At 42.5% G+C, this 20816-nt stretch overlaps 1 protein-coding gene across 3 annotated transcripts in view; it reads right to left on the reverse strand.

Annotated features, from left to right (window-relative positions):
- The window catches only part of MOB1B (MOB kinase activator 1B), a 41383-nt gene that overhangs the window by 12283 nt on the left and 8284 nt on the right, over positions 1-20816 (reverse strand). For 2 of the 3 annotated variants that reach the window (XM_035541608.1, XM_035541771.2), the window contains exons 2-3: positions 8063-8229; positions 3548-3641 (exon numbers count right to left, since the gene is read on the reverse strand). In XM_035541608.1, the coding sequence (XP_035397501.1) occupies positions 3548-3641; positions 8063-8229 (261 nt within the window). Of the gene's footprint in view, positions 1-3547; positions 3642-8062; positions 8230-11431; positions 11455-20816 lie in introns of those variants that run through there. The other variant, XM_035541683.1, reaches the window with a different exon arrangement.

Genomic DNA, 20816 nt, shown 5'->3' on the forward strand with positions numbered 1-20816 from the left:
CTTCTCACACTAGAAACCATCTCTAACTATAAACATTTATAGGACCAGCTTCTCTATCAGCCAATTAAAAGTACTTGGCTTGGAGAAAAAAAGGTTTAAAGTAAAATTAAAGCTGTCACCTTTTCCAAGACCAATAAGATACCGTGGCTCAGTAACGTCTTTTAAAAGACTCTGGGACATATATTTGGACTTATCATTTCTAAATCTCAGTAAAATTCTATTAAATCAGAGAGCTGGAAAGTGCCATATTCTGTTTTGTGTCTCAGTCATCAAGGAATACAGGTGCAAAGTGGAGTGCCAAAACAAGGCAAAAGGACAGACATTGCTGAGAGATGCAGGGTATTTCAAGGACCTGATTAACTGGTTATTTCTTTATTTACTGCTACGGACACACTGGATGGAAGATAGCACATGAACATTCAACTACAGTGTATTACACCCATGTAGGATTTATGGGAGGCTGTCCACTTCCGAGTGTCACACTACACATATTTGACATCTAAACTTAGAAGCACTGCGGACCTGAAGTATCACGAAAATCAAAAGGGTCTCACCACCACAAACAGTGAGCTTAGTTCACTCACTCAAATGCCTAAATATGGATTTGAGAGCCTCAGTTCAGACATCCATTTTTGAAAAATGCAGCAGACACGTCCTTCCTTTGTGTTCTTATTTAAGGCATGGTTGTAAAACCATGGAGGAAAATAAAGAAAACTCCCGTCATCCCATACTGGTCAATAAACATATTACTTTTACACATGTTCTTAACGTGTTATCATGCCCGTTGCATTGACAGTGACTAAACTGATACATGAACAGTAAGGAAGTGAAAACCAGCCAGGGTTTGTTTGGGTAAAAAATGGCTTCTCTTTGCAGACATGAAAAGAATGGAATATTACTATGAGAAAGCATATATTTTGGAAGAAATCAGATAATTTTCTCAAATTATTAGACAATGAGCTGTGCAGCAGGAAAGAGATCTGTTCTTGATGTTTATGCCAATCCTTAACTAACTCAAGGTACTAATGCCCTGTTAGACTAATTCAGCAATCCTTCCAGCAAAGACAAGTCCAAAATAAATGTAAGTGATCTCACAGCACACATGCCTCATGTTAACAGAATGGCCAAACTGGATTTCAGTTGGATTTTATCATTCCCAACCTAAAATCAGCGTTCAGCTCCCCAACTCCCACCCATTCAGACCAGGAAGCTTTGGTGGGTCCCAAAAATTGACTTGCCTCAGCCAAGGCTTCCTGGTCAAGATCACTACCAAGAAAAACCAGAGGACCCAGGCGGTACCTACCCAGCCCCAGGCATTTGCTTATCACTGAAGGTAGCCCTTGAGAGAAGGAAACCACCCCAACATCAAAAATAAACACGCAAAGCCCACACACAAACCCAGGTGAGTTGTCTGTTTTTCCAGTCTGCTTCAGGCTTGTCAGTTGTGCTACAAAAATTGTGACTGAGCCACTATGAGTTCCAAACAGCTACCTATGTATGCATCAGCAGCTTACAACCCTTTTTTAATATAGGGGCCATAAATGTTTTTCCACTGGGAACATGTAGCCCTGTGTCTGTACAATACCAAGGCACTCCAAACTCTGAGTTATTAAAATAAAGAGAAAACCCCAAGTGTGGATGTAATTATACTAGCTTGCAAGTAACTTACATGACTTAACTTGCACAGAAAATTAATAAATAAAAGGAAATCAGACTGTAAAGCCACAGCGTGCTTGCTGGTTTTAGTTCTCCCCAGCTACTCATGCTACTGCTGCCTAACCTGTTTCAAATGACCTTATACAAATTGTTTCAGCTAACTCACACTCTTTTATCTGAAAGAGAGGAGTATGCAGTAACGGTGGCGGCTCAGCCATGCATGTAAGCAGACAGCAACCTTCACCCTAGAAGCACTAAAGAGCTCATACGACTCAATGCCTCCTCAACTGGTACAGCTTAAGCCAGAAGATAACAGGAAACAGAGATAAGAAAAAACAACAACTGTAAATATCAGAGCTGTTGCTCTAATAGGTTTTCTACCAGTACTTCCCTAAAAATATTTTGCAGGTCACCTTTAACTTAAAGAAAGGCCACGCTCACTCAGACCAGAACCACAATACATGCTCTGCTGCCAGTCACCGCCAGCCAAACAAATCACCTGTTCCTGTGCCTGCCTGGCCCTGGCCCCTCAAACACAGGCACATTTCTGACCCTCTTTCACAAACCCCATCCCTGAGCACAGGTGGGGCCTGCAGAGTTCGGGGAATGCTCTGCAAATCCTAGGGACAAGGTCACCTAATTAAAAAGTTGGCAGAATGCTTTTCTTGGCCTCTAGCAACTCTCTCCTACCCTGCTTCATAACTACTTGAGTACTACATCAATTTCCGTCAATGGTTATCAGTGTTTTTGGAGAGAAATAAATTGTTTAGACTGGCAACCAGAAAGCTAAGCCTTTAATAATTAACCTCCGTCCCCAAGTAACCGCTTGTCATTCAGACAAACAAAGCAAACAAATATTTTCATGCTCTTATTTAATAACCAAGGGCCTGTTCTGCATGCCAAAGCACAAAGCAGACAATGGGCTATGTTATTGCACAAGCCTATTCCAAAGATCTTTTGTATAATAGTAAACTTTATTTCTTTTGTATTTTCACCCCCCTTCCCCGCTTTGCAGCAGCAGGTCTGCCTGCCCACACTGGTTTTGGCATTCAGCAGCATCCATTGTTAGTTTAACAACGTAGCACCAACCCTTTTCTCAGTCAGTCTGGCTGCTTTCGCCTTGCAGAGCTCGTACCCTCCCGCCTCACCAGCTCTCCCTCCCAGCAGCACCACTTTGCTCGACCTCGGCTCCCCACCTCACTGGCTGGCAGTTACTGGCTTAAAAGTTAACAACAAATGTCATTAGAAAGGAGGAAAAAGTGAAGAGCGGATCGGTTTCCTTTGCTGTTTATTTAAGATTTTAAGGTAAAAAGGAAGCAGTGCCTTCCCTCTCCACTTGCTCAGAAATGCAGTTGTTTTCCTTTTTGGAGGACATGAAGCAGACGGAGAGAGAGCAAGCACAAACATCACGTTGGGTATCTGTACAAAAGCGTAAGCAACAATCAAGGAAGTGAAACTTAACTGAGTGACAGCGTAGGGGATTCTAACTCAGAGTACTCAAACCTACAGCCAAGTTTCTTTCTGCAGTACCTAGTCAAACACCTAAAAGAAAGATTTTGCTAAATCTTAATCGAATGTTGACAGATAAAAGTTTCCAGTCTTCATTTTAAAAGTCCTCATTAACATTTCTGAACAAAAAAAGAGAAAACAGTTTTGATAGTCAGGCTACCTCCCAGACTAAATAAAAATAAAAAAATAGAGAGTACCTTTCCATTCCCCTATCCCTTATGAAGGGCCAAGGCTTTTTCCCCCACAGGTAACAAGAGAAGACATCCCTTCCACCCAACAGAGGTTATCTTTTCTTTGGCACTCAGGTGAGTTAGTCTCTTTCAAACGCAAAAGCATCTCAAAAATTATGCACACACGCAACAATGAGTAAAAATAATCTTACTTTGGGCCAGCAGACATCACCGGGCAACTCTCCTCCGTGCAGAAGTCCGTGATGGTTCCATAAAGCATATTGATCTGGTTGAAGAAGTCAACGGCTGTAAAGCATTTAAACCATCCATTATCACTCTGCAGTTTAACTGCAACACAAGCTTCCTACAGCCTAAACTAAAACGCGCGCTGCTAATGAGGGACCTGGAATATTTTTCATGATAAAACCTCATTGTTATTGCTTTTTAAGATATGTTATAAAGGAGATGCAGAATGCAACCAACAACTTTCTAGACTACCCTCTAGCAAGAACTACATAACCATTCACTGTAGCAAAACTTTAATTTGAGAAAAAAAAAAGGTAAAAGAAAGCTGTTACTTATTTTTCTAAATGTTTGGTGCATTTCATTAGAACCCCAAATTCTACTGGCAAGGCTGTAAAAAAAAAAAAAAAAAAAAAGAATTCCAGTGTAAACTTTCAAAGCAGAGAGAACTGTTAGATATTAGCTGAGGTCCCCCAAGCTTTGCATCCAAAAGACTATCTTTCCAAAGAATATTTATGCTGTGTTCAAACAACAAATGGGAAGGGAGGTGGGAGTTAGACAAGGCATATAGTCACGTGACTTCTGTTCCTTTGGTTATTAATTAATCACCACCAGTTCATATTTTGTCCAAAATGTTTCCTCTTTTACAAAATATCCTTGGATATTTCTTTTGGGGAGTTATTCCTTAAGTTTGGTTGCAAGTTTGGGATAAATGTTCTTAGCCATTTTTTTTAAGCAGTTTACTGCTGAATCACTGAAATAAATAAAAGACCCAAAGTTAACACATCTAACTATTCCCATTGCTCTAACTACTTTAAATGGATGCTCAGGCACTTAGAACTCTTTGAAAGAAAGGCTCTTCTTCAATAATCTAAGAGGAGGTTCAGTTTTTAGCAACCATGGTCACTGTGATCAATTTATAAAATCCACTTTCAATGCCTAGTCCCCCTTGCACCTACTGGGGAGCGCAGCACATTCCCAAGGTATCAATATGCAAGTTTATCTTTTCAAAGTAACTTTCAGACAATGGATATCATGGGTTACAATTGAAAGGGGACTTATATTAAGCAGCAGGAAGCAAAATTTCAATTAGGCAGGGTTAAATTCTTACCACTAAGAGCATAACATGGTTCCAGTGTAACATTTTACTCAATACTCCTACCTTCCTTATCTGGCAACGACTACTGTAACTTGTGCTTCTGGATGAACCCAAGCAATACAAGCATACAAGAACTTAAGACTTGTGGGAGTAGCTTTGGTGTCCTTACTCATCTATCCCATATTTTCATCATATGCGTGCATGAAATTCAGCAATTCAGCCATATACAAAGTAAAAATAGATTTAATGTCCCGGTGCCCAGTCCACACTCTACCATTTCTCCTGCTAGGAGCATCAGGCCTCCCATCTCTGACAACAGGAGCTTTTACAGCTCGAATTTTGTCATCATGCGAGGCTAGTCCTCACGAGAAACCAGTACGTAGTCTGTCTGAGATCAGCACAACGTAAGACTTACTTTATTTAAGTGTTACCTGCGTGATACCCACAACTCAAGGCATCAGTGACAGACCATTCCTTTATTGAGACAGATTTCAGGAATACTCAGCTAAAACCCCTTATATCATTAAATAGACATGCGCTATCCAATTTAGTGCTGAGGTGACAAAGCTCTTCATTCTGAACAAATGGGAGTGTTTTTCTGAGACCGACCTCTGCTGTAGTTAAACAAATGTGTTTGTCTTCGCTTCAAAATTGACCTTTTTAGAGTCATCAGTTCCAACAGTGAACACTCATACAACCAATCTGCAGGACCCCGTGGAATGACCAACAACAACAGGCTCCTCTCAGCCTGCTACTATGCCAAAGAAAAGTCAGTTCATTACTTTGTAGCCAGACCAAATTGGTGCTCTTTGCTTAAGTCTAGAGAGAATTACAATTACACTGTAATGCAATGGAGGTTGACATCCTCAATGTAAGCAATAGAAAATATAGTATACTATTAAAGTAACTGATGGCTAAGGGAATAGGAGGGTTAAATACTGTAACTATCCTCACTGAATATTCAGAAGTATAAACAAAGATTACATGCACATCCTGGCAGCAAATTACAGCTACTGCTCAGCAGATGCAAGATCCAAGCTACAGCTGTGTCACACAACTTCCCAGGTATCTAAAAAGGGAAGCAGATAAAAACTGGTATGGCATGCACCTAGCGCAGTTCATCTCCAGCAACAAAAAACGTTTTTCTACCTTAGAAAGCACCAGCAGAAAATGGCAAGACAACTTTGGGAAGGGTTGATAAAGTTAGAGAGGACAAGAAGGGCTGCAAAGCTTGTTTGGGTGGGCAGGGGGGAGGCATTTAACACTGCAAAGGCAGCAAGAAGTGGGTATATGCAGCCCTTGTTTCGTAAGTGTACACAAGAACAGCTAATTAAGTTTCCATTCCCTGCTCCCAGTAGAAACCACAGCCCAGTGTTTGCTTCGAGGCAAGCATGTTCAAAAAACCCACACAGACTTCGACAAGATGACTGATTATTGTGAATCCCACACTTGCAAGTCTCAGAAGGCCATGAGACACACCACCCAGCCACCACAGCCAGCAGTGCCTGACAAACAAGAAAAATGCAAGATCCTCCTTTCCAACATCTGTAAAGCAGTACAGTGCCTTTGCACATTTTCATTTCCTCTTTTTACTCATGGTTAAGTTTTAAGGGTTTAGGTTACTTTTCGCGCATGCTTTTCTACTTGAAGCACACATTGTCTGGTGTAAGTTTTTATTACTACAAAGATAAGGATGAATTGGACTTGTGAACTCATCAAAAACTGTACATGAAACTGAAAATAAACTCATCACACACTTCTCACCTTTTCATTTTTTATTTTGAAAATATACTTCAAAAATTTACATGTAAGTCAACTCATTACCAGAAGACACCAGCAAGGATAAGAGTCGAGCAAGAACTGGCAGAGCAGAGCACATTCTTCCTCTGCTCTTACTGTTATGAAGGGCAAAACCAATGACATTAAGTCATTTACATCATTTATTTGTTTTTTGATCAATAGAGGAGGCTCACAGCTACCATTAACTGGTACGAGGTGTGGTAGACAGATGTTGTAAATCAAGGGAGCATCTAATGAGCTTCTCACTTTTAAAAAACAAACAAATAAAAAAAAAAAACACTAAAACCTCACTTTGCTGCAAGGAGGCATGAAAAAAGACCATTTCGTTACAAAATGCAGCTGTTACCATGAGCCAGTCTTGTCAAACGTTTCACTGTGTTTTGCCAGCCAGCTAATTTAGTGGTTATATCATTTGGGAGCTGAAAAAAAGAGGAGACATGGAGTGGGGGAACCACCAAAAGGGAAGGATGCAAGCAATATATCAAGCACTGCTAGTAATGCTTACTCATAAAAACGGGCTGGCTCTTTTTCTAGACAGTTTTGCAATGCAGCATGAACAAACTTGTATAAAGAATGGTGTCAGTATGACAGTTCACTTCCCAAACATGTCAAAGAGCAAAAAGAAATAGAAGTACTGAAAATAAGCAATTAGAAGACATTTATCCTAAGCATAACCTATACTGCTCTGCAGTGCACAATCAATACTCTACTTGCAGGCCAAGTCAAAGACGCAAAAGACAAGGAAATACCGAGACAAGGCACTGAGTTTGTGGCAGCCAAAATCCTGCATGGCTACAGAGCATGATAGAGTTTGGGTTAATCCATTCTCTAAGGGTAGAAGGAAGGCAGCAAATCATGCTGCAAGGAGAGGGAGGAAGAAATATGGTCAAGCAATCAGAATTTGGGCATCGTTGTTTGGCCTAGCCTAGCATAAAAAAAGAGAGCTAGGAAAAACAGCTTTAGAGAAGTTAAACAAACAAAATCAGAGACTTACCAGAGCAAGGGCTCACTACTTGGTAGAAACAAAAGGAAAGGACTAACTTTAGGAACATTGCAAAGATTATCTCTGGGTTTGTAATGAGCAAAAGGAAAGACAAGCGACACATGACTTACATCTTAATATCTTTTAGACCTGGTCTTCACGCTTACCTAAATTAAGGTACTACGCTTCGCATGCAGAGGCTTGCCTGTACTGTTGAGTAACCACCCTAGCTGCAAAAGAGCTAGCTTAAACATATTAAGATGGCACTGACGGGCTCTTTTCTAAAAACAGCAGTGGCATTTCTACCTCAGCACTTGTTTGCAATCAAGCACTCAGATTTTAACCACTCAGAATAAGAATTATTTTGTTAACAGGAACATGTTTTTGGCACGGGGAACTTAAGGAGTTTAGTCTCAGTGAGCCATTCTGTATCTGCCAGCACTAAATGATATGACATTCACCTCTTCCCACTTCAGCACAGCGCAGAGTGGTGCATATACGACAAAGGAGCCCACCCCACTAGAAAGGAGCACACAGTTGTTTTCCCACAAGTGTCAGCCCACATTTAACACCCCCTCACAAAAAAACTGTTAGCTGACTTACTGTTAACTGCAACCCATTCATTTAAGTCTTCACCCTCTGGAAGCATAACAGCCATCCGGAGGTTACCACTTCCAAGCGTGGCCTCGGCATGTTTGAGCAGCTCGTACTGGTGAGAACCCTCTGGAATATTCTTCTTTGGTTTGAAGGTTTTGGAAGAGCGACTGCCGCTGTGAAAGGGAGAGGAAATATTTAGAGAACTTACAGAAAGGGAGGAGGCAAGAAGTCGCGCGCAAGCACTGGATTAGCATCAAAAACACTTCTTCCACTCCCATATTTTCATGTCCAAAAGGATATTTAACAAAAACTGGGATGCAAAAGTAACAGGTGCTTTGACTTTTAAAGTAAAATAAAATATATTCTTCTCTGCTACCCTGCCTTCTCATCTGTTCACCTTACCATTAAGCCAGCTGGACATTTCGGAATGCTCAGCCTCCCTTCATCCCCTCAGCAAGCAGGATCCTAGGCAAGACGTGACCAGAACTATTTCCTTCCCCAGAAGTTGTACAGCCACACATAAAGGACAGCAGCCCAGCCAAACAGAAATCTTCTTTATTCTAAACAGTCATGAATCTTCTCATGGTAATAAAAGACAGCAAATAATAGATAAACCCAACATCCACCTTCAGGAGCCTGTTCAGACCCTCATCTTTTCAAATCATGTATGGTGCATTAAGTAGTTACTATGAATTAAGCTGCTGTTATTTACAAAAGCATATTTTCTGCAGGCCCAGCTGATTCAGAATAGTATCTTTGCTACCTCAATTCACCAGCAGTGTATTAGATCAAAATATCCACATCTAAAGGGGGTTAGGGGCTTAAAATGCCAACATAAAATACACTTTCCAAGTATCTGGTATTGTTTAGAAACTGTTTTCAAGACACTGTTGCTCAAAAATATGCAAACGCTTTAGCTGAATTCTGATATAATTCCACATTGTCCACAAACTTTCTACATCATTTTCCCCTCGTTTCACAGCACACAGACCTTTTAGTCTGTCAAAAAATACAGATGGCAACTTTTACAGCTTTCATATAGATCATTTTCCTGCTTATAATTTTGTTTGAAAAACACGGACTGACTCAAGAAAAAAGTTTGGATACCTACATTTCAAATGATGGCAGTGAGCCTGGATAGCAGGTTAGCCCCTAGCAAGTCAGAAACATGACGTGCAAAAGTAAATATTTGAAGAAGTGTCAAATGAGCCAATACTTGGGAATGTTTCAGTGTATGGGCTGAGGAAAAAAAGGGTTGGAAAAAGAAAATTGATCTCTTGATTCCAACGAAAGGAAGTGCAAAGAGGTGAAACCCAGGCAGCTGAATTTTCATTACAAGCACTGACCAGTTCTCATTTCTTTAACCAAGTTTGCCATTTTTTCCCCAGCTCTCCATAGGACAGAACAGAAATTTTTGTTGGTGAAGGGTAAGGACGCTCTCAGGCTCACCACACGTCTGAACGTGCAAGGGTTGTAGCTCACCTTTAAGGCAATTCTAGCCTAGCCACCTTGTCACACAGAAGCACTGCAACAAACTTGTTTCTGGCATTTCAGTTTCCCCACCACACCACACTACAGCCATGAACAGAAAACTAACAAAGGAGATCGCTTGTTTCTACAATCCTACACGCCAACAGCTCTGGCAGAGATGCAATGCACACCAAAGAAGGCAACAACATTTTTTCTTTCCAGAAGACAACAGGTGATCGAGAATACATCATACACCAAACATACGACAAAAATGTCCACAGTTTGGTTAAATCTAAGCTTAAAACAAGAGTAGGGGGAGACGAAAACATGCAGAAACTGGAGATATATGAGTTTTCCATTTCTTTTAGGCAAGTAACATCATCTTTGCAGGAACATCCCTGGGTATTACTCTCCCTTGGCACAATGCAGCAGCAGCATCCGCCCCCATCCCACAGGCTCTCAGGGTCATCCTGCTTCCTAAGCCTCATAAAGAAGCTCTTTGCTGGACTAAAGGGGACCGTGGGATGGTAGAGCTGAACAGGCCGTGCCCATTCATACGCACATTAGAGTAACACCAAGGAGTATCTAATGCAGTCAGCTGCAAAAAGCAGCTAAGATCCAGAATTAGAAGAGGATGCGTATGGCTCCCATCTCTTCTGCTACGCGACACTTCTAACGTGCACCCAGTCATTTGCATTACACCCTAAGCAAGGATACCAGATTCAAATCTTAAATAAAATAATTGCCTCCCAGTGGGAGTGAGAAGCTACTGCGGCTCAGGGAGTTCCCTTCCCCTCCCACCCCCCCCCAGCCACCTGCATTTGTTGCCAGGCCACGCTCAAACTCACTCAGAAGAAAGAGCACCTGTTGAAATAAAAAATATATACATGAAAAAAAATAGAGAACACTTTTAACTGACTGCTTAGAGATGCAGCGTTTTCCTCCTCGGGAACACACAGCCACAATGCCAACAAGGGAATAAAAATACAACTTGGAACATCTGGCAATTGCCTTGGTGTATGTCTGCAGAACAGGGCTGGCACAAAGCAATATCCACAGCAACTGAAGACCAAGAGTGACTGGTATTGTTATCTTCCCACGTGTGTCAGTGTAAGCAGAAGAAAAAACAGCACAAGATAAAGACAAGCACGGCACTTCCTGACCTGCTCAGAAGATTTTGCTCTCTGCATCGTAATATGACAACAAGGGAATCCAAATCCTGATACTTGCATGAAATTCAAACCAAAGGTTCCCAAAGACTTACCACCGCTCCAAAGCTCAGGTCATCCATTCATCAATCATCATAAAACAGAAAGGAAAATAAGAAACTCCCTTCCCCCTCGATGTACACAGATTCCCTAATTCTTAAAACTTAAGCCCTCCTTCCCTCTCCCTGTTCCAAAACCTAACATACATCAGCTTCTCTTCCACAACGCTGTCATTTTATAAAGAGATGAAGACTGAAGAACTTAACTGCTGTAACTGGTCTGGTGTCGTTGCCCAAGGCAAGATCCACAGCCTCATTACAGAGACTACTACTGGGTGCATGGAGCTCCCCGAGTGTGGTGAGGAAAGCTCCATCCAGACAGAGGGAGCACTTACCGGAGGGATTCAGATTATCAAGAGCAGTACCCCACTTCCAGCTTCAGCTGAAAACCTTTGTTTGGGGAGGAGACAGTAGGGGAAAATACAAAGCAGTAGCTAGAAGAAAGTTACTTCGTAACTCAACCAAGAAACTGTTTGTTTGGATGTTATCAGAGGTTAAGCCAGCAGAAGGAGTGAGGGTTTGAGAACCAAGCACAAGGGAAAGCATGGTGAGGGAACTCCCTAAACAGCCCAGTCTATTTTGAGCAAACTCTGCGTAAGAATTCACACCCCAGACCATGAGCTTGCGAGATAACAAACCAAGTCATCGCCGGTCAGGTGAACAGTCAGCAGAGATCTTCTATGGTCGAGGCAGCAGAGAAAACACAAGTCAGAAAAAGGTATCGCTTCATCTCTGCTATCCCCTTCCCATATCCAGGTGTTTTCTTTCCACAAGCTGGCAAAATCTCTGAGGGGATACACAATGCTTGATCTCATCAACTCCCCCAGATAAGCCACCTTGTATTCGTGTATCAACCTTTGGCTCCTTTACCTTTCGGATCCCTGCTTTTCTAATTCAGCACAGCCAACCTAAGACAGCAGGAAATGGTCTCATGCGAAAGGCAGGCAGGCATCCCAAAGGAAAAGTAATTAGGATAAATGCAGGCTGCTAGCGATCCCGTGCTATGGAAATATCTGCAATTTTGGCAATACATTATCAGAATTCCATGCATTTGTGCAGTTGGCCATATGTGAAGCCAGTTATCTGCACACGCAGTCACACGCTCCTTATTACAGAGTTCAGGGACACAACAGCCCAGCACAGCTTTCCTGATCCAAACCACTCACAGACGAGTTTGCTCATGGGCAGTCTAGTTGTAAATGGTGCTGCAAACACGGTTTCAACTTATTAGATCGGTAGCTCTCCTGTTCTTTAATCAAAACCATCCTCATTTATTTATGTCTTAGCACCATCAGTTGAATACCCCTTCAAAAGGCTCCCTTATTGAGTAATCCTGCTTATTCCCCAAATCCAGCACACAGCAGCATCTTCTTCCTGCATTATGATTCCCAACACTGAGATGTAAATGCCTTAAAAAAAAAAAAGTATCTTTTCATTCTTCCTATTATGTTAATCCATTACCTATGGCAGATTTAGAAAGTCCTCCTGTTCCACATCTATTTCCCCACGTCCTCGGGCATAAACTAGAAAAGTTAACTTCTGAAAGTTGTCTGGTGACCAATAATACAAGCAGTAATACAAGGCTTGGTCAAGTATGACATGTTTGTCATAATAGAATCAGCTGCATCCATGAACCCGTTCTCCTGAGAACTTAAAAACACCCCGAGCTGGCAGGTTGCAGCCACCTTTCCCTGTTTAGACTTTCTGAACTCTCCTTCAGTTTCAAAAACGTACACTGCATTAATGAAGTTGTGAAAAGGAACAGAAAACTCTCACAAATACCCCACTGAGGATCCTTGGGCATAAAAAGGTCACGAAATGGGGAAATGTTGCATCAGACCCAGTATTTGTCACCACCAATTTCTAGTCTTCCTGAAAGAGCCGACTTCTCAAGAATTTCTTCCAAATCCGAGGACGTTTTGCTGCTTTTACTCCCACGTCCAACATTTCGAGCAAATTATGCCCTTCTATTTTTATAGGTAAGTGCAGCTACAGCAGTGCCAGATGCAGCTCAACCTAGCACTAAATCAGGAAACGTGTTCAAAGCCATTGACTCACTGTGCCAGGACGAGTCTCGAAGCCTGCCGAGGAAGCCGCACCTCTGAGCCGCAAGGAGCGCTTCCCACTGTCAGAAGCCCACACGCTGCTTGGCCTCACAAAGACGTCACAACGTGCTTACGAGCAAGAACACAACATTTCCTCCAAAGCTGTAATTTTATCTAGCCATCTGCTGACAGGGGGGGTTTTTAATGAGGCGGATCCTGCTGCCTGGTCTGTTGTAGGTTTGCAGGATGATGCTTCCAGAAGAAAAGAAAATTCTCAGGCATCCTACTTGCACCACACTTCACACCCTGCCTCACAGCCCACTCCAGCCTCAAACACAGCATTGGCAAATCTTTTAAAATCCAAGCAGTTAAAAAACCAGCCTAACCTCCTGGTTCATTTCTTTTTAACTGGGGTAAAGGAGCCACTTAAACCTTCACGGTCCTGCTGGAAGCACTCTGGCTGACCTGGCTTACACCGCGTCATACCCAAGGGATTTGTGCACTCGAGTCTTTTGCTGGAGCTTTTTACCTATTTCTACAAGGTCTGCTGCATCTCCATGGAAACCTGGATTAAAACAGAAAAGTTAGCATCCTTATGCAGAAAACTTAAGGCTTCACAGCTTGTTCTTACCACTAATGTCAAATTCTTACCTACTGTTGTGTCCAAGATGGTTCAAACTGACAAGCAAAAGCCCTGCCCCAAGTCCAGTGGATGCAGATGGAGGCCCAAATCCTGCCTCTATGCAGGCTGCCAACATATCTGTTTTGCTGCAGTACCACATCCTGAAGCTCTGAAATACTGACAGTGCTCCAACGTCTTCTCCAAATTCCTCTCGGGCGAAAAAGTCCAGACCACGTTATCCCCTAATTCACTGACACTTCACTAGAGCACCTTAAGCTAGCCCAGTGCTTATAAAACATGCAATCACTACGTCACTGGCAAAATGGAAGAAGGAGAAGAGGAAACACCACCCTGGAGAAGACACAGAACAATCCGAAAACTCTTTTCCCCCCCCCTCGCACACCTGATCACGCGTAGCATACAGAACTGACACGTTTTTCAAGTAATTAACATCTTATTTTTAAAATACCACAAGTATTCAACTTCCATGGAAAGTAAAGACAGCATTGCTCCTCCCATCTGTTTCGGGCTACCTGTCGGCTCTAGAACACAGTGCTGCAATTACCTTAAATCATTTCATACAGGGCTCATCAGCAGACTGTTTTATCAAACATTGGAAAGGGCAGAAGCTTGCCCTGGGGAAAAATAATTAGAAAATGCTGCAGTGGCACCTTTTTCAGGATAAACCTGCCGCCTGTATTCTTCTGGCCTGTACATATTACTGAGGCCAAGGGATATCATCTTTCTTTCCTCACGGAACGTCCAAGCAACTAAATTTTGCATGTATAGCTACAAGACTCGATGTCTCCCAAAAGCATCCACCACCAGGGCCCAGCTGAAGTAAGCCCCTCAAAATATTTGGAGGAGCTCGAGAGATTTGGAAAAAGCCGAACTCAAGTCAGCACACAGAACATTTACCTGGGGCATGGAAACTTTCCATATTTCAAATCCTGCTTCTTCATCTTCAAAGGCCTTTGCAGGCATTAATTAATCCTCACAAAGTATCTTTGAAGTAGGCATCATTAGCGTCTTGTTAGACATAGGGAAACTGAGGCAGAGACTCATTGCCACAGGCCAAGGAGCGAATTCATCAGAGAAGTCCCCACGTTTTCCTTCTGTGCCTCCTTGTCTCCTTTCTCCCGCCACGCCTCTTTTTCAACTCCAAGGCACAGAAACACTGGAAGGAGAGAGCTAAATTCCAGAAAAGCAAGCATTTCAGGCCTTCAAACAATAACAATGGGCTTCAAATTGTAACATGCTGCTAAGAATAGACACATCAGAGTAGGAGCATGTTAGTTTCCAATAGCCAAGATGTCAACATAGAAATTAAAATAAAAGCTTAAGCTACTTTTTGGAAAGCAAATCAATAGTTTCAGCATGTAAAAGCTTATTCTCTGTGACAATCACAGCAGCAGAAGGAGAGCAGGTAAATTAAATCATACATGCTCGAAATCTGCACTGACAAGATGTAACTCGAGCATTTCTATTTATAAAACTGAGTAGTCACAACATTTCTGTTCTGAAGACAGAAGGTGTGCGAGCCAGGCATTACTTTCTTCAGCTCTTATAATACCAAAAAGTCAATTATTTTCCAGTCTGATTCCACTCATTAAAATAAGCCCGTCTCATCGTTCACTTGTTTGGAGGTATCAAATCCACCATCAGAATTCAGGAAGCAAGTATTTCACAACCTTACACTCCTTTGATGTTCCAGCATGCAGCAGGTCTAAAGACAGATAAAACAACCACCAGCCTATGACTGAGAAAGACAGCGAGGAGCTTCAGTCCCGTGGTCAGATGCTGCGTGTGCTATGAGCATTTCTGCCGGGCTCTGGGGCAAGATGAGAAACTTCAGAGGCCAGCTCTGCAAGAGCTACAGGCAGTTTTGGAAATGCTGTTCTCCCACCCGACCACTTTCCATGAAGATGACCATGAGACCCCTTGAGCAGAGCAGGCTAATGGCTTGAAATGAGACGTGGTGCTGGAAGTGCTCTAAGACAGTGCAATACTGAGTTACAACTCAACATTAATCGGTATTTGAAGGTCATTCAATGCAGTGGAAGAGTTAAAAGCCAGCAGAGACTGGAAGCGCACAAGCTGATAGCTCTTACCCAGAAAAATGTCCCTTTGTGTAAATTCTTCAGCCACCATCGCTGTATTATTCTGAACACTAAGAAAAGCAACACGCTTCTAGAGAGCGCTGCCGCCTAACAAAAATAACTTTCCTAAACATTAAGCTGTAAATAGCATAATTCTCTTCCCTCGTATGGAAACACAAACTCCACCAAGATCACTAAGGAAATCGAAGCAGTCCATCTGGGCAAGAGTTAAGAGCTGCCAACTCCTTGCGCAACACACCTGCTCTCCCAAAATGCAAGGCAGGGGTTAGAAAGTAATTCCAAGCCCAGGGTTTTGTTGCTGGTTTTGTTTCTTTGTTTTAAAAGAAGAATCAGTTAACAATTTCATAGACACAGGGTCGTTCCTCCAGGTACAAGATACGTGGTGTTTATTACTTATACACTCTACTGTAGGAAACTGTACGTAGAAAAGCTCCGTGGAGCACCTTCAGGAATAAGTACCGGACTCTGCCAAGGCACCAGCTGGGCTCACAGCTTTTCTGTGCAAAACCACCCCTGCCATGTTCCCCGAGGTGCTCCTGCTCGCTCCGGAACAGGACTGCTTCCGAAACGCAGCTTTCCTTCCAGAGGCTTCACCCTGCAGGTGTGGGGCTTTGTTCCCACCTCCTGGTGACACGCAGGCAAGGAGATCCAAAAAAAAAAACAAAAGCCAAGGTTAACAGTTACAAAACACAAAGGCAAGGGGCCTTCTGGAAGAAAAAGGAAGGAAGAAGTTTAGTTTCAAACACCATTTCTTTAAGCGCTGAAAGCCATGCTTAAAAAAAAGCCACCAGCAAACATGCATCTAAAAGTTTCCTCATCTAAAAATAATCCAGCACAGACCTGGGGGATTTAAAACCTGATTTTCCAGCACGTGGAATTGGCAATGATTGCAAAACAACACAGGTTATTCCAAAAAGAAATGCTTCTTCAGATGTCTAGAAAAGGGGTAAATATAAAGCCAGAGAAAATGCCACACCCCATTTCTTCAATGAAGTACTAGTATCTGTCCTTCCCCATCCTACCTTTTATCTTTGCTACAACATGGAGTAAGTCAAGCTTCCCGCATGCTTTTCAACCTGAATAAATTCTCCAAGGGCTATAACGACCACTGGTTTTTATAACTGATTTGAAATAGTGCCTCCTTCTACCAAAGGAGAAAATACTGCTTTCTGACTGTGAAACAGGTATTTTAAGGAGATTTTAAATCTCTCTCTATCCTGTTAATGGATAAAGATTGAGAACAAAAATCTGGCTTCCCCTTCTTGGAAAATTAACTGTCTTCGTAGATTAGTGTTTCACACAGGATGGTATGAGAAGAGGCAGATTAAAATGTCATAATCTTACCAGGGGTTCTTAAAAAACACAATATGCAAGACTCTACATGTTAAAAGAAGTTTATCAGATGATTCACATCCAGTAAGGAAAAAGTTACTTAGGGTAGCCTTAAGGAATGTTTTTGCTTTTGCTTGTCCCAACCATCAACACCCAGTGTTGCAAGCTGTCATAACATGTACACTTCCACATTTTTAAACTACTTTTTTTTTTTTCCCTTTCTATGCATACACATTTTAGGCAGTGAAATCAAGCAAATTCAGGGTTCGCCTAGCCTAAGTTGGATGCTGTTGCAGCAGAACAGAGCTGAAGACAAGCTCTTGCCATCATTCCTAAGCAGCCCAGCCCTCAGGGAGGCAGAGGCTCAGCGGGGAAACTGGGGGCAGGGGACTGGCCCCGCGGGGCTGGCATTTCGTTCTGCCCTCAGACACTTGCGTGCCCTGCAGCAGCACACTTGGTGCCAAATCCCCCGAGGTGTTCAGTGGCCGTGGACAGTTTCCTGAGAGAGGCAGGCATCTACACCCCTCTGCGTCTCTCCACCTCCGGCTCTCAGGATGAGCGAAGGGGAGGCGTTGTGCTACAACGCTGAAGTCTTCTGCAACCCCACCCGGGTAGGTGGCACTGGTGTTCCGGCTCTTTACCCAGCGGGATGCAGCCTTTCTCCGAAGTAAGCACAATTCCTAACACAAGAAAGAGGCAAGCATCCAGAACGCCATCCCGTAACCAGAAGTCATCATCTGTTTGCTATGCTTGCACACGAAATAAATTCCCTTGTCTGACTTACAGCACGGTCATTTAATACACTTTCATCTCCTGGAAAACCCTCAAAATAAACAAAGCAAGCCAGAGTTGCGTTCACTGGATACTACTGGAGCTCTGTCTGCGCACTCAAAAACACAAACTAATTCCCAGAGCAGCCAACAGTTGCGGAAGTGACTCAGCTTCGAAAGCCTTGTCCTCTGCAGGACCGACAGCGGTGCTGGACAAAGCAAGGAGAGGGACAGGGCACAGAGCCAAGAAGAAGAACGAAAGAGAATCCACTGGAGAGAAACTTGGGGGGAAAAAAGCAGTACACATTCAGCCACGTGTGTCCTTTTGACTTGCGGGGACAGGCACGCTGACATGAAGACAGCAGAGCAATTGAAATATGCACATGGTATAAAAATTGCAGCCTCCCAAGAGTCTTCTGCCCTCATTTTTCTCCCCTCAAAGCCACAGTAACATCGGTAATTTTAAGACCACTGTAATAAAAAGAAATCCCATATATTTTATGATTAGAAATCTACCAGGAGCTATTATCATCACTGAAATTTTCTTTATGGCTAGACAGAACAACAGTCACGTGTTCATTGGTTTAAAGGAGAGAGGAAAAGCACATCATGCAAAACACCCAAAACCTTTAACCAGTGCTACAAGCAAAGATTTCTACAGTAGCAGCAAGAGACGCAAGGATCTCCACACATTCTCCTCTGTCATACATTCGAAAACCTGCTGCAAGAAGGAATCGAGATTATCCAGAATGTTTTGCTGCACATTCCCGGCATCTACTGCCTGCCTCGACGCAAACACAACGCTGTCGTCACTCGCACAGTTTGTTGTAGGGCAGACCGAAGTTGGCTTTCAAAGAAGGCTGAAGAGTGGGCTGTTTTGTTGGGTTCTTTCAATGAGATCCAGTTTCCTTTACTAGTTGAATATGGGCATTTACAGTGTATGTACACACACAGGCACAACGTATCTTGGAATTGTAGGGCAAAACCAAAACCAGATTTATTTCTACATATTCTAACATCCTAATATTCACGTACTCCTTCTTTAAAAGAACAAGCAACTTTGAAAGAGGCAAACATAAAGTATTCCCTCCTCCCCAAATACTTCTTTTTTTTTTCCTCCAAGGACCACTGAGCGGGAGTTCAGTATCTTTATCATTTCAGTCACTAATTAAGTTCTCTGCAAACTAAATAGCGCTTTTTTTCTCCCACTAATGTTCCCCCCTTTTCCCAGGAAATCCTTATTTCTGTCAATTAGCATTAGCTCACTTAAAAGGGAGGGCACAGCGTGAATTCAAACAGAAGTCACAACTTCACCCAGTTATGCTTCAAAGTTCAGTTTCCACAAAGGTTCAAACCTCAGCTTACTGAATGAACGTGCCTAATAAATCATTCAGCAGGCAGAAGAACTACGCTTCTTTTGTAAAACCAACCCTTTCCCATACATAAAACTCAGCACTAAAAAGCCATCCGAACACTTATTTCTACTGTACATGAATGCATGGGGTGCGTTTTCCTTTGAAGAAAGAGGACTCAATAAAGCTGTAAATGGCAGATTACTGCAAGAGGCTGAAAGGCTGCTAAAAGGGTGCTGTACATACATACCCTGCAGCAAGGACTGCTGCATGAGAACTAAAGCCACAGAGGGTGCAGTCCTGCCCAGTGGCAAGCAAATTCAGAATCAAGAGCCAGGTGCCTGCGACAGATTATACAGATTATAATACATCGTGTTAACAAGTGGTAACGCCACCCTGCTCCAGAGCAATGACACCTGCAGGAGGACTCCACCCGGAGAAGTCTGCCACCTGAACCATCTCAGAGCACTTCTCTCTGGACGTTGTGCATGATGAAGACAAAGACCAGAGAGCAAATGCAGGCAGAACATTTTCTGGTTTTAGAGAAACTCTTAGAACCCGTCAGTCAGCTGTTTCCAAAAAAATGTTATGCTCCAAAGAAAATCAATTAGACAGAGGGAAGATGCTTGGTAACAGATGTAGGAGTGAGAACGATACTGCACATGTTACGCAGACACATGGAAACATAAAAAGCAGAATGAGGAACCTGAACGTCATGCGGAGCAAAAGGGAACAGAACAACTTTTTTTGAGGGAAGCAGAGCAATGCAGAAGTCCTTGCCTGGCAGTCAAAGTGAATACCAACAGGAGAGAGAAACAAATCAACCACAGAATGTGAGCACCCACAAATGACCAGAAATGTAAACTAGAAGGTACCGTTACAGAAGACACAACTGAGGAAATTCCTAAAGAATTATAAATCTGTGAGTAAGTTATTTCGTTTTGTAACTCAACTGATTGTGTTTAAGGAAAAGCTACTGTAACGCTAACAAAGAAAGATGGTTTACTAAACCATTTAAGTAGGTGTGAAGGAGTTCAAGATCTTTCAACAAGTAACCGAAAACATCATGAAGTGGTCTGGAGAGCTCCAGCTTGCTTCAGGCAGCCTCACTGCCCAGCAGCAGCATCCAGATTGTGGAGCAGGAGACAAGGAAAGGAGGTTGAGGAGGCAATTAATAAAGCTTGTGATTAACAGCACTTGCCCATCTGTGATTTCTTTACCATAGCACTCTTTCAATTTCATAGAACAAGGACAAAAGTGCCCCATACCAAAGGAATAAGCTACTTTGCACGGCAAGCTATTCTGTCACAGAGACTTCCTTATATTCAGCTCAATTCTCTGTATGTCTTTACGTTACCAATGCCCTCTGCATCCCATCCTAAACCGCATCTACTGCCAACAGTCACACCCTTTAAATACATTTAAGAAGGTAGCAAGCACAGCTTTTCAGAACGCAATCTACACGCTGTTGAGGATGATGAATTACAGTAATAAAAGTTGGCTCTAATATCAAATTAGATCCTGACTTATACACCAAATATAGTTCTTGAAGAGCATGCCTCAGAACATGGATGGTTTCCCAAAACGCTGATCAGTGCTTTTGAAAACCAATGCTTTATGAATGACTAAAGCAAATCTAGTCATACAACCTACGAAAGCACAGCAGGGCATCCAAGAAAAAAAAATGACTAACAACTGTTTAGTTTAAAAGGAAAGTCTTCAGTCCTTTTAAACTCAGTAAAAAGAATAATCTGGTAATGTGTTTAGGAAAAAGGCAGCAAG

The sequence above is a fragment of the Cygnus atratus genome, chromosome 4 (assembly GCF_013377495.2).
Source record: "Cygnus atratus isolate AKBS03 ecotype Queensland, Australia chromosome 4, CAtr_DNAZoo_HiC_assembly, whole genome shotgun sequence".
NCBI lineage: Eukaryota > Metazoa > Chordata > Aves > Anseriformes > Anatidae > Cygnus > Cygnus atratus.